Source organism: Blennius ocellaris (genome assembly GCF_963422515.1).
Source record: "Blennius ocellaris genome assembly, chromosome: 1".
NCBI classification, from domain to species: Eukaryota; Metazoa; Chordata; class Actinopteri; order Blenniiformes; family Blenniidae; genus Blennius; species Blennius ocellaris.
The window spans coordinates 25,834,172-25,849,199 of NC_137650.1; the positions used below are offsets into that span (position 1 = coordinate 25,834,172).

General features: G+C 41.8%; 1 protein-coding gene across 1 annotated transcript in view; it reads right to left on the bottom strand.

Annotated features, from left to right (window-relative positions):
* Nucleotides 1-13,078, bottom strand: part of igdcc3 (immunoglobulin superfamily, DCC subclass, member 3) — a gene marked incomplete at both ends in the record, with an annotated part of 58,386 nt that extends 45,308 nt beyond the window's left edge. Inside the window, 2 exons of the mRNA XM_080494442.1 lie at nucleotides 6,948-7,253; nucleotides 13,012-13,078. Coding sequence (XP_080350568.1) covers nucleotides 6,948-7,253; nucleotides 13,012-13,078 — 373 coding nt within the window. The remainder of the gene's footprint in view (nucleotides 1-6,947; nucleotides 7,254-13,011) is intronic.
* Between the last annotated feature and the right edge of the window lie 1,950 nt (nucleotides 13,079-15,028).

Sequence of the window (15,028 nt, forward strand, 5' to 3'; positions counted from 1 at the left end):
ACTTTATTTCATCGTAATAACCGTTTACTACTCAATGAGAGTCATTCCTGTAAGAGGTAACACATGATTCACTCTGTCAAAGCTCAATGTTTTTGAGCGTTTACACTTGTATAAAAATGACGACAAATGGCATAATCTGAATGAGCATTATCTGGATGAAAAGCCATTGTGTGCACAGCTGAAGAGAGCATCTGCTAGAAAAGCTGGTGAGGTGGCAAAAGCAAAGTCAAATATATAAATATGCACATATGCATTTTATACGTCATATTGCACAGCTCATACCATATGTATGCATTTTCTTCTTAATCCCATTGGCCCTTAGATCGCGCAGAGAAGGAACGGGGAAGTAAACCATGTCACCGCTGAAGTGCATGCAGAGGTTTGCTCAACTCAGCAATATTAGAGCCCTGACTTTTCAAAACATCATGGTAAAGCCAAAACCTGGATTACACCTTCATTGGACACTTTATCAGGCCTTTTCGAGATTCTAGAAAGTGTCCTATGATAGTTTTTAACTGTTGTGCCTCAAATCCCAGTTTCCAAACTGCTGCTGCACACGTTATTAGTCAAGTTCAACTCAAACAAATCACGAGTAATTTCCCATGGGCACCACTTGGCTGAAAAAAGGCACGGACATATTTTGACAAGACTGCGAGAGTTTTGTAAAAAAGAAAAAACCTGAAGCACATGTAGCGGTTGCAGTTACTTATTTGTATATCTTAGCAGAGAGAGCCATCAGACTTGGCGGAGGTCTGCGCCCTCAGTGTGCCCTTCCAGTTTGCCAAGTGATGCTGTTTACACGGGCAGATATTTTTAGAGCCTGAAGATGCCCAATCTGCTCCCCACAGTGGCTCCTCCCTCACCAGGCAGCTAACGGGAGATGGTTATAGCTCTCCATGCATGGCTGTGCACTGTGCATGGCTGAAGTCTTGTCAGCATGGCTTAAGACTGAAGCACATTGGCAACCACTGTGCTCTGGATTTTGAGAGCAGGAGAAAGAGGGAGAGCAGTTGATGCTATTCGGTCCTCTTTGTCTTGACCAAGCAACATTATCATCACTGTCATTTAACATAAATATGAAAGGATGCTCTTCAATTAATTTTTCATTAGCAATTAAATCTATGAAGAGACTAGCATCTTAATTGGCTTGGATATCTGGATGAACATGTCATTGTTCTCCACACATATGAACACATGCAGTGAAATAAGACAATAAGGCATACTATGAGCAGCATACAGTCCCTTGGTGATTTTCCACTGCTTCAAGGTCAATGGCGTGCCATCTTCAGAAATAATAGAGATTCACCCTGCCCCATCCCCACAGGAGAAATGGACAAGTTTAAACATTTGTCAACGTAAACACCCAAGAGTTGTCATTAGGGATTTTTTTAGTATTGCTGTATATTATGGCTTTTGACAACAAAACAGCCCATAGAGGACAAACAACCTTCTTAAAGACAGTGCAAAGAGAGCCAAAGACATTATTATCCACCATTGTTTGTTCCTGCCTTCGCTTGTGGGCTATATAACCCAATAGAGTACGATAAGGACCTGCCTTAAACAGTAAAAGAAAAAGAAAAAAAACACACACATGCACAGATGAGCATTTTAGAGTAATGAAATCTATTTCTAGTTGCCTTTTCTTGATCAATTTGGACATAGCCTGCATTCTCCAGCACTGACACTTGAACATTTCATCTGCAGGTGTACAGTAATAACTGGTTTCCAGTGTAATTACACAGCAGAGGTCAAAGCGCTCATCCTTGCAGCCCGCCTCATCAGTATAAAAAAAGAACGAAGAAGAAGCCCTTTCTTCCTCAATCCTTATGACAGAATGGCAGACAGATGGAGGGGCGCTGACCACATCGCAGGAGGAAACACTCTGGGTCAACATCAGCCCACATACCTGCCCTAAAGAAGAACCAGGGCAGTCACAGGCCATGTCCATATGAACCAAAACTTTGTGTTGCTTTCAAAGCAGGAATATCAATGAAAAGGAGAGCCATAGCAAGAGGAATACAGACTATTTTCCTGTAGATTTGTGGCACAGCACTAACAACACATAACAACACTATGTGACTTTTCCACAAAGATCTTGCGAAATGAAGTTTATACAGCTCGGATGTTAGGGAGAAATTTTTTGCAAGAACAGATTTAAAATAAAACGCTAGTGGGGGTTAAACGTCAAAACGGTATTTGTAAAAATCACGATGACAAGAAAGATGACTTGCTTCGTGGCAATGGAGCAGAGAGGAGCAAGGGGAGGGAGGAGTGGGGGGGAGGGCATCGAGGGCGGGGTTTGGCTCGCAGACAAAGGGAGCTACAAGGAGATGTAGGGGATGGAGCTTCAGCGCTCACCCAGGCAGGAGGCCATGAAAGGGGTGGGGACGGGAGGGTCCGCATGTGATGGAGGGCGACCGTCTAAACAGACGTGCTCGCGCACGTACATGCACTCTCATGTAAACTGACATGAGCTCCATATAAATCTCTCTTACTAAGCACTGTCACAAAGAGAGTCGGCACACGAGGCCATTCATTCACGCCGCTTTTAAAAGCAGCAAGTTGCAAGTTTGCAATTTCAGCCACAGCTAATCTTGTGTTTTCCACCAGACTTGCGCATCTTTGTACGAGCATCCCTGAGAGATATTGCATTCACACAAATGAGAGGCAGGGGTATAAAGTCAGACACTTTTACAGGGATCCTCTGTCTTCTCCTGTTCCATCCTTTACAGCCCCCCGGGATCTCCTTTTTCATTAAAGTCTCATTCAGACGGACGCCATTGTAGCTGCCGCACAACTCACCATGACAATTTCAGAATTAAACAAAGTGGAAATTATCGACACTGGAGCCATTTATAAAATGAATAGCATATATAAAACTGTTGTGCTTTTTTTTTTTTAATGACTCGAGTGTTTTCACTTGCCTCATGTTTTCACTGACTGTGCCTTTTCTCAGCACACTTCAGATTTTGTTTGCAAATCTTTTGGCGCGGGCTCTGAGGTCAACTGCTGCCACCCGATATAAATGAGAGGAAAAAAAAATATTTCCAAACAAAGCTTCAACTCTTTCCAATTAAATCCAGACAAAAGCAAGTCATTTCAATTGATCCTAAAAGCTATTTTGTAACAGGGGGCTTTTGTGGTGTGTTGCCTGGTGACGCGGGTGAGCAGTGGGGGAGGGGCCGGAGCCCCGGCCGGGCCCACTGTACCAGGCTTGTCATTCATCCAAATGATGAAAAGCTTCCTGAACCTAAGCTAATGAGGAGGTCCTAGAGAAAGTGAGGAATGAGAGAGAGAGAGGCAGAGAGAAACCGACCATCAAAGAGATAACATTTGGGAGGAAAAAAAGTGCTTCCTGGACCGACCGCCGATTTAGAGGGTCAACGGGGAGTCCGTCCTACACCAGCCCCCAACAGTGAGCTCACACAAATAGTTGTCAAGCAAATAAAAAGTGAAATTTATGGAGGGTAGTAGTGTGGAGGGTGAGATGGAGGCTTTATCCACTGGGAGGGCTATAAAGAGGCTTCAGTAATCACACCACCCATTGCATCTCAGTGGTACAAGTCAGAGCTCCGTTGTGAGAGGAACCATAACACAGCAAATGTGCTGAAAAACACAAAGCGAGCACCAACATTAACAAACACTTGGACCAGAAAAAGAAACAAACACAAGTCACTAACCTTTGTAAGGAGAACCTTCACTTGTTTGGGACCATTTCTCTTCAAGCGCATAATGAAAACACTTGATCCAAAATAATTTATGCCCAATGCAGAACTCGCTCATCCAGGAAAAGACTAAAATAGACCTGTGATTTTTCAAACCCCTGGTGTATCCAGTTCACCTCTAAGATTAAGCTCTTTTAAGACTTTATATTAAAGATCTAAAACATAATAGCCTGACAAATTAAGCTTTGATTAACAGGGGAGCACTTCTGGACTGAACTGGTGCCTGGAGCAACTTGTAGTCTAAGGAGTGCCAGAAGTTGGGCAGTGAAAGATGATTGCAATTTTACTGAGTTTGCGCAGTAAAAAAAAAAACACCAAAAAAACCTCTACAATATAATCCTCAATAAAGCCTTTTCATGACAGCCTACTAGATGCCCTGTGATTAGGAAAGCCATTAGAAATACACATGGAGCGAGATCTCTTTAAGGTGCCTGGTGTGAAAATACAAGATGCCAGGAGCAAATTAGCACGGAGTGGAAAATAAAAACTTTTGACAATGAAATCAATACCAATACGACAGCCACATGCTAGTATATAGAAAGTGTTAATCACCATTATTTGATAGTAATATGAGACAATTTACAAGCAGAAGTATTCATACCACAAGTCCCTTCAAAATTATTGGCTGTTTTCCTGTTGAGACTCTATTAGTTAAGGGGCAGAGTGTCACAACGGCAAAGCCTTCCATCATTCAACATCCTGCCAAACGACTACTCAACACAATGTAAAAAGGTCAGGGGTCAGGGATCAGAACATGACCTTCAGCAATCCTCTCTATCCTCATTAATCAATACAGTTCAAGAGAAGATGATGTTTACAAAACAAAGCTTAGCCTAAACACATTTCAACCCTGACTGATTTTGAAATTGAGCCACCAGGTGCAGCTTGTGCTCCAGGTTATGTTTGGATTCTCTTGATTCATCTTTTCACTAAGAAATCGAAGACTCTCAACTTCTCAAAACCTGCGAGTCTGAATCTTAGATGCTGAAACAAAATCAATCAACTGGAAAAAAAAATGATAGGCCTGCTGATTTTTTTTTTTTAATTATGACATTTCATAAATGATGAGTACTTATTGGCATTGGTTAAAGTCAGTTCTGAAAAAAACAATAGAGTTTCACTAAAGTGAAAAGAATCATTCTATTGGATGAAATCAACCACAACTTTTTTTAACCGATGTCCGATGAGGGTATTGATTTATATAAACTTCTATATTGTTCCTCCAAGCAATATTCTTGCTCAAATGAGCAGTATAGCACAGTATAGGAGAAACAAATTATTATGGCTGGCTTCAGGCTTGTATATTAAAGTATTGGAAAGGTTTTGCTGCACATTTTGGACTTAATATTGACGTGCCGTGAAATGTTGGTGTCAAATCAACTCACATATGTCTCTGAAAGTACATGTTAATGTATTCAGCATTGACCATTTCATCAAACTTTTCTATCACTTGTTTCAAAGTAATACACAGCAACACCTTTACACAGAAACTATAAACAAACTGATCCCCTGAGTCTATGTTAATTCAGGTGAAATTCAAAACTTCTCCCTCCAATATTTAACTTGCATGAAAGTAATTTTATTAATAGGGGCATCAACATCTCCACTTTTTTCTTCACGCAAAACCAAAGCCGTGCAACAAAAGAAGATTCGATCTGACCTTTGAGAAGAAAAACCCTTTGGGGAGGCCTTAAAAGGTTCCATGTGCTTGACAGAGCCAGCCACAGAGCCGCGGTGACTTTTCCCTTCGGCCAGCGAGACGCCAATGCTAACCTCCCCACCCCACTGAGTGGAAAAGCTGTATTGGCCACAACAGCACAGCAGTAACCTGTCTACACATAGCCCACAAATCAACAGGCTTCCGTGAGCTTTTGTCCATCTCTGTGTTGCAGAATATACATAACAGAGCCTTGAAGAAGTCCTAACTCAGCACAGTGTGGAACAGCATCTCTATAGCTGCTGGAAGAGTGTGCATCCTCCATGTCTTTGATTTAAAGTGACTTTATATGAGCACAGTGTGAGAAGAAAGAGAAAAGGAGGAGGACCAAGAACCTCTCACTATGATATGATCAAAAAAAAAAAAAAAAGACCTAAATATCAACCGTGGCAACAATGCTGGGAACCCACTGACGTAGAATTACTGCAAATAAAGGAATTGGTAGTCAAGCCAGCGAAAATGTGTCCTGATGCCTCCACCAGTGAGCGGGTTGCTGGGTTGCTTTGAGCTTACTGCACTCTTACAAAGCCGCTTGGAGACTCTCAGCATGAGCACTTGTTAATACTAAATTCAAAGGCTTCTTTTTCTATGCAGCACTGTAGATGAGCATCAGAAAGTTCATTACACAAGAATGATATTAAAATATTCAAATGACTGAACAGCGAGGGATATATTACGTACATTTACATGCACAGCAGTACAAGGACGACTGGGACTTGACGAAAATGTGATTATTTAACACAGTATTTCAATTACAGTGTTTACATTTACAAAGGATGCTGGTTACAATGTAATGCAGCTTATGTAAAAGTGGCTGGGGTCGTGAATCTGCTGGTGCTGAAGCCACCATGTGCCGACAGGATTTCTTTGCTTTCTTGCAGCACAATCAGACTCAAGTGCATTATTATGCTGTTATCTCATAACCAGATAGTTTAGGTTGGTGAATACCAAGAAGACCACTAATAACAACAAAGATAAGCACATAACCACTTACAGACACAAACATACATTCAATACCAGGCCAGTATCTTTACAAACTGTAAAACCTACCACTCACATAAACCGTGACCTAAAGTTTTAGACATTTCAAAACATTTATATGCAGCATGCCACTTGATGTACCCACATCGGACAGAAAAGTTGTAAGATATAATGTTGTATTGTTTATTTTTTTACTCATGATGACAAATACATTTTGAGAAATACTCCATAGATGGGCTTATTCTGGCACGAGTGTTTGTTTCATTAAGATATCATTGTTTTATAATGCAAATAAGATTTGTTAAAACCGCGCCAGGATATGCCTGGAGGGAGATCGAACAAAGGTTTTGTTTCGAATGTCGGTTTGCAGACACAGAGCAATCACACCACAACAAACCTCTCAAGTGAGAAGAAACCCTGACCAAACGTGGGAAAAGGCATATAATTACAATCTAATTAATGCATGTCAACAGACTCACAAAAACGTTAGTGAAAATCAAAACGAGCATGAAGGACACACTTACTAGCTGCCTGGATGCGGGCCTTGCGGCTCACCACCAGCCCAAATGAATTCTGGGCCACGCACTCGTAGTCGCCCTCGTCTGACGAGCCATCGGATTTGGTCTTTTGGAAGCGAGCAATGAGGAGCGAGCCATTGATGAAGGTGGTGTGATGCTGGTCCTGAGTGAGCAGCAGCCCGTTGTGTCTCCACTGTGTGATAATTGGGGGGATGCCGTCCACCTGGCAGTGGAGCATGAGGGGCTGCTCCTGTACAGCAATGATATCACTGGGCTCCAGTTTGAAGGAAAGCTCTGCTTCGCTCATCACACCTGAAGGAACAGACACACAAATGTATTAGTGAATATTATGTCTTCTCCAGCCTAACTCTCTTAAGACTTTAATTACATTTTGAGCAAATGGATTTATTTTGATTTTATAGCTGTAGGATAGTCAAAAGATGTGCAGTATATGACAGCACTACTTCCCTTTTTTTTTTTTGTTTTGTTTTTTACATTAATTCAATGTTCATAGTCTGGCCATTTGTCGATATTATGTGGGTTATTTAACTGTGCATACTACACTCGCTGAATCTTAGTCAGTGCTTAAACCATCAGACTGTGGTGGTCTTGGGGGGGGGGGGGGGGTAGGTTTTTGGGTGCAAAACTCTGTTTCTCAGCTTTCTGGTAGCTTTTGAATTCCTAGATATCACAAATGGTCTATGAGTTATCACTGTGCGACGTATGCATGCCAAGAATATAAATGAAACGGCTATAAGAAGAGCATTGCCGCATTTTATGTCAAACTGAATGCTTCAGTGTACAGTTGTACCTCCTTCAATTCTTATCGTCTGTCTCCAGCCGAATAAATTACCCCAAAATAACTCAATAACAATTACTATATGAATATGTATCTGCGTCCAACCAAATTCACACGCCACAGTATGGGCCACCTCTCTCTCCTCTGAGACATCAATCAATCAGACATTATTCACAGAGCACTTTTCATGCAAACACAAAGTGCTTCACACAATAGGAACACTACCTCACCCTCTACCCTGCTTACCGAGCACACAAAGTGATAAACAGCTATGTCATGAAGAAAAGACTCAGTGAAAACAGAACTGGGAGAACTGAGGAATGGCTTATCATAGACTTTATAAATGTGTAATTAGGTAACACCAGAGGCAGGATTAAGATAATATCATGGTATTTAGTGCTGCTTTCCTGTTAAATGCCACATTAAGAACCATTTTTCAATAAATACATTGATGAGGAGAGGAAACCGCAAACATACGCTGACATCACAGGCCACTTCATCAAAACCGTTTTCAAGCTGGTTGTATGTTTTTTGAACTTACATGAAAGAGTGCCAAAGGTTCAAACAAATGTTAAACTATTTTTTAATTCAAATGAAAGGCAAGAGTAAAAGCAGAGTTTCTTATTTCAAGCAGAATTAGGCAAATCCTCAAAATCAAATTGTAAAATCAAGGCAAAAATGAATGATGCCAGTGAAAAAAAGAGGATTGCAGTCATTTAATCTCTCCCTGGATAATCTGGCTTTCATCCTTCTTCAGATAAGGTGTAACAGTGAACACTTTCTTCTTTTCAAACGGCTCTGCCTTTGTTTACATTTATCCTGATGTCACAAATGATGATTTTGAGATGTGTTTATGTCTTTTTTACATCTTTATTCAGTCGTACTGTCCAACATCATGACGGCAACTGTTGTGGCCAGAAAAATGTTTCTATAACAACAGGAACAATCAAGAGGCTGACAGTTGTTGATCAGGCTTCATGAATAAAAAAAACCTTGACTGAGATACCTTCAGGCTACATTCACGAGGGAATTCAGATTCTACAGATCTCATACAGCCAGAATGTGTGCTATAAACACACACAAGCATGGCCTTGTATGGGCTGTTAACTGGTGACTGCAACTTTGTCACAGTGAACACCGGTCTCTCGCTCTTTTTTTTTGCCATTGACACAAACTGATGGTCCGATAAGGTTACATTTGTTTATAGTGATGCTTTCCTCTGTAATGGAGTAAAGAGATCTGATTTTCAGTATTTGTGGTTTCTGGGGGAGAAGAGCGGGGAGTGGGAGAACAATAAATAAAGGATGTAAACAGGCTGACCTGACTTGGTACTATAAAAGAGGAGCTTAGCAAGCTCTCCTGGTATCATGTTTCAGCTGCTGATGGACTAAGCACTACCAGTCTCTGCCCCAGGCCCTGGAATCTGGTGGGAGGGGGCTAAGGGAGGGCAGCAAAGGGGGGCAAAGCACAGGGGTCAAAGCAGAGAACCTCTGGCTTCATCCCTCAAATTCCACAAGAGAAATAGTTCCCCTCAGGAGCAGAGCAGGAATTCGCTGACACACTCCTCCAACAAGATCACATATGGAGTATAATGCGAAGAAACATTTCCTCTTCCTCTTCTCCTGGTCTGTATCTTTTCCTTACGTGGCACCCCTCCCCTCTTTACACCCATTGAGCACCGTAAGTAAAATGGCCATGAGACCAGAGAGACATCACTGCTACCACTTGTAAAAAACAAGGGGGTGGTGTTGGGGAAATATTAACCCTTCGCTGGCAGACGGTGATCCCGCTGCCTGAGCCACTGCTGTCCCAAATGATGCTGGCCTGAAAGACTCCAACAGAGATCACATTCTCACACAGGAAAAACTATATCTCATCCAGTCAGTCACACTTCTTGTTTTGATCCAAGCATGGGCAATTCTGAGATTATTGGGTGCCACTTAATATGGGGAAAATTATACGGGGCAAAATGAAGGTGTGTAGAAAATGCTTTACTGTTGACCTCCTTTGATGTAGATAACCTTAAGTATATTGAAACCTTTTGATTTTCAGTTTCCAAAGCTGACAAATAGTATTAGCCAATGTTATCAAGCCGTGCAGCCAACAGGATAATTGCAGACCAGTATTCAATGTGTTCGGGTGCCACTGATTAGGAGTACCTTTAACAACCTTAATGATTTTGCGCTCAACTAATCAGTTTCTTCCCCTTCCATAAGCAATGCAAAGTTCTCGGGCTCCTTGACAAATAAAAAAAAGAGAGAAAAAGAAAAAAAAAAGCATGTTGCTTGAGTAGTTGTTTAATGCAACTCTGATACGCTGCATGGTGATAAGGTTAGAAACAAACAACGTCAGAAAGGTCAGAGAGCAAAACACCAGATTGTATGACTGACAGATGCAGTAAGACACCAATGATAAGGGAACAACAGAAACTGGTAGATAGGTCAAGTCGGCGTATATCTCAGGTTAAGGCTTTCTGTGAATGCAGGAGGCAAATGAAAGCAGAGCTGTAGAAACCAGTAGCAAGAACTTCTGTGGCTATTCACGGAAACACATGTTCACAGATCTATAGGCGTGGATTGTCACGGTTTGATAAGGAGACATACCGACACACACAACTTAATGCTCTTTTCATGCAGAAAAGACAGGCACCAGCATGCAGGATTACCGAGTAAGACTGGAGACAAGTGTCGGCTAAGTGTGGCTCACGCTCCGGCTTACCAACTATTGGCAGATAAGTGCGGCTGGCACAAAGGTTTACTGCTGCGACAGGAAAGTGAGGATGACACACCGGCTACTGACAGACAGATGTAGTTAGCAGCCGTGAGCAACTGATGGAGCAAAGTGAGCCCGGGATTCACCAGAGGCTTCTTACAAGATGGGAATTGAGGATATAATGGGTTAGTGACTCAACTCTTGCGCATTGCATCACATAATACTACTGCAATAATGATAATAATGTGCTGGAACTGATAGCATAGAGTTAGACATATGAAGTTTTTCAGTAAAGCATAAGTCACTTTAATCATCTGATTTCTTGCTTTCTTTTCTCACTTTCAGTATCAATCTGTTGCGGTTTCCCTGGGATGGTACATACTTAAAAGACAATTCTACAACACACGCCTGTAACATAGGTTTGGTTTAAATGTACAATAATGTGAACCAGGATTGAGGGTGTATCTTCTATTGATTGTACTATATGGGAGATGGGAAGCTGGAGCAGTATTAACACTTCAAAGAAAAAGGATGCATAGCACCTATGCTCCACAGGAGTGTAAGGAAATGAATACACGCAATTGAGTCTTGTTTTTTCCAGTATGCACAAGTTCCATATCTTCACTTGGATCAAGCCACAGCACATAAAGAAAACACCATATTGTGCTACATATAGATGAGTCTTTTTAATGCCCCACCAGAGAAAAAGAACAAGCTCTGGCACTTTTCTGGTACAAAGCCTATATGTCTTCAAGCTAAACAGCAATATTTATTCTTTTTCCAGGGGCCTGTGCATGCAGAATTGATACTTGCATTACCTCCTATAGGCTTCTGCTTGTTAAATTATTAATCAATAGCCCTGTTTTACTGCTACCTTCACAGTCATTAATAAGCATGCAGTTTGAAGTTTTCTGCCTGGCATTTACCTCTTTATGAAAGTGCAGCGATTACAATACCGAGACATCAACACAGGAATGCTGAGAAAAGGCCAGTGAGGTGAAGGGCAGCTGTTGCACAGTTCAGCTCTTGCAACCATTTATCTGCTGTCAGTGCACCACACAATCTTCCCTCAGAGCATCAGTTCTGTTACACTCCTAATCCTTATCCTACCGTGATAATCCAAATACTCTTTTGGATGAAAACAAATGAGTTTACAAACATGATAGTAGGCAGACTACAATCTGAAGAGTAATGAAGTTAAATGACGTCCGTTCCTTTATTGCTCCACTTCACATTGAGTCTGTCATTTGTTTCAGAAGCCTTATGGACATATTTCATCTTGGACAATTACTCTTTGAAAGATTGAAATTTTCCTCATCACAAGATCCTCTGAATAATCCTCTGATCTCTTGGATTTGCCTCCGACTTTGAACTCTCCAGTCCAATAATGAGAGATGTAATGCAGATAGCAATCTTTACGCTTCTTATCAACACTGCTTAAAATGCCATAAAAAAGGCACTTTTATCTTGACTGAATCTGATCTCCAGGGCAGACAAGCGCTTGAAGGAGCTTCATTTCTTTAATGTGATGGGGAGATTGGAATTGCATCCATCACAGAGCCTTGCTGTTTGCAGCCGTCTGACTGATCATGTTATGAACCACTGTGTACTGGCCTTTATGATTCCAGAGGGGCCTTTGTGGTTCCCCGTGTGGCATGCTTTGCAAATACTCAATACTCTCTCCTGCTTTTGAATTAAGGGGCCCCCACATCGAGAGAGAAACTGTCTGTCATAGCGAACAAAAGGATGCAAAGGAAAATTTGAAAAAGAGGAGAGAGACAGTCTTGACATTTAATCTGAACAAATATTCTCCCCAGCAGGCAATAACCACGGTCCTTTAGTGTATTCTCAGGGCAGTCTTTTTCCTGATAGCCAGCCACTGGGAGGTATCCCCCGCAGAACCAATCGGTCAAGAGCTCCATCTGCTTTAAAAGTCCCCAGATAAGGAGTGAAACCACTGAGGAAAGCAAATTGTGGGGTTTTTTTTTTTTTTTTTGGTGGGGGGGTTTTATGAGTTAACTTGAAACTTTGTGCCTCACAAGTGAATATGATAATCATCTAAATCCTGCAGCAAAACCAAGACTTCCTTAATGCATGGAGGACACACCTGCATTATTATTATAGTTTTTTTTAAACTGGGATTCCAGCAAAAACAAACTGTGAAAACAGCCAGAAACGCCGCTGACTGTAATGCACGTGGCCACCGTGTGTTAGTATTATGGTGCTGTCTGGTCTGGACACACGGGCGCTCCAAAGCCCAACTTTCTGCAAAGTGCTGCAGACTCTTTCGGGTTCAGCATGTTGCACAAAATAACGCCGTGTGAAACTGAATAACTTCAGACCTGTATTTACTGGTGCTGGAGCACAAACGCACACCGGGGATGGGGCCAAGTTCAGGGTGACTGTGGCCAGTAAACGTGCAGCTCACGGCGCGAGGATTTGCAGGGAGCATGCACCGAGCACCGGAGTGCGGCAACGGCAGCCCGGCAGGCATGCACTGTCCGTCCTCTGCACAACTCTGCAACCTGCGGACCCCGGTACCGACACGTTACCACTTACCGATTAAAGCATTGAGAAGTATTCCCAAAACGCACGGGACAAGGCGGTGGTGCCTTGCGGTTGCCATTTAAAACAGAGGAAATAAATCCAGCACTTGCAGAAAGCGAACAAGGTGAGGAGAATGGACAGCGGCGCAAAAAAATTTTTGTTGTTGTTTTTTTTTCTTCTTCTAAAAATTAAACAAAACACAGAAATCCAGAGCGTGAGCGGCTAGGGCACATCCCAACCTACGGTGCTACAGTTTGGTGGCTCGCTGGGGTCGAACAAGCTTTCGCCATTTTAACCATCTATCAGGGGTCTGTCAGCATCTCTCTCTCTCCTCACTCACTCTGCTGTATCCTAAAGACTGCCTCTCTCTCTCTCTCTCCCCCTCACACCCCCTTTCTCTCTCACACATACACGTATATGCGCGCACTCGTGCACGATGACGCGCGCACACTCACTGAGCTCTGCGCTCGGAACAAAAGAGCGCGAGCTGCTGGCCGCTGCGCTCTGAGCGCATGGGAAACCTGCACAAACTGCACGTTTTCTGCACGTCAGTGAAACTGTGAAACCACTGCCTGGAGATCACACGATTGTAATTACCCGAGTTAATAAAAGAGATAAACAAAAGACAAACGTTCAAAGATCGCAAAACACAGCGAGAAGTTGAATCACTAACTAAATAACTATAATATAAACACAACCAATGTTTTAGTGTAAATTAATCGATGCGTGTCCCCAAAATAATCCAAATGGGATCAACCAACAAACAAAAGAAATATAGAAAAATAGAGCACATGCATGATGAAATAATTGATGAAAAATTAGTAATCACTACGAAAAACATGAAAACAGTTTATCTCCTAAGACTTAAGTCTCATTGAAAAATAAGTTTTATTTTAAAGACTAGTATAAAACCAAGACACTCTGTGAGGTGGGGATGTTTGTGTTTTTAAAGCTTCTGCATAAGTCAACCTGATTTGATAAGTAAACAAGAAGAACCCCTAACCCAGCATCGCAACAAAGCAGCTGGCTGTACCTGACTGCCCCCTATTGGATAAAGTCTGCATCTCTCGTGATATTATTGGACTATTGCAGAGCCCGGTGTAACATGTATGAGGTAATGTACTCATGTCTGCAGCACCCCTGTGGATAGGATGCTAAAATTAGGTTCGGATGTATTTTTCGGCTCCATTTTGTAACAGCTATTGTTCAATGCGTTAAATAATCAGAGCATGTAATAAAAGGACCACCGCTGTTCATGAAGTGGACCAATGTTGCATTGTTTAAAAAAAAAAATCTCAATATTAGAAATGAGTAAACAAACGGGTTTCCAATGTTCAAATAAATTCCAACGATAAACAGTTACGTGATCGTGGAAAGAGGTGTGGAGATGTGCTTTAAATCAAAACAAATGACTGAATGTGACTAAACGCATTGCCTTCAAGGTAAACCTCTAATACAGGTTATCCTGCTATACTGGAGCTCCTCTTAGTGGACTGCACGTACATTGCAGCTGTTTGGGGTTATATTAGGTGTTGTGCATGTTACAGATTGGTTGGTTGGAAATACTAAGAAAGGCTGGAGAGCTTTAATCTCTTAATTTTAATTCATAGAGACATATAAAATATATGACCCACCAGAATAATTGATGTACATGTATGCATGTGCAAAATGAAATATTGCTATTCTAAATTCAGGGTGCAAGTATGTCCTCCACCTGTGACATCACTCAAGCTAAAAGGTAATGGGAGGGATTTTACAGGCTTTATGTGACACTCATTGTGACAGCTTATTATTGTGGGACTTGGGGATTTGTGGCCAGAGCCTCCATTAAGCTGTGAAGAGCATTTCAATATAAATCTGAAAACAGCAGATGTGGTCTTAGGTGAAGATGGTGCCCTCACATTACGGCTATTATTGGTATTTGTTTAATCTGCTGAGAGGGGCATTTCAAATCAGTAGGGTCATCCAGCCCATTAACCTGCACCAGCCTAATTGGTACAGTGTGCTGTTTACAGTTTAGTACGATCCC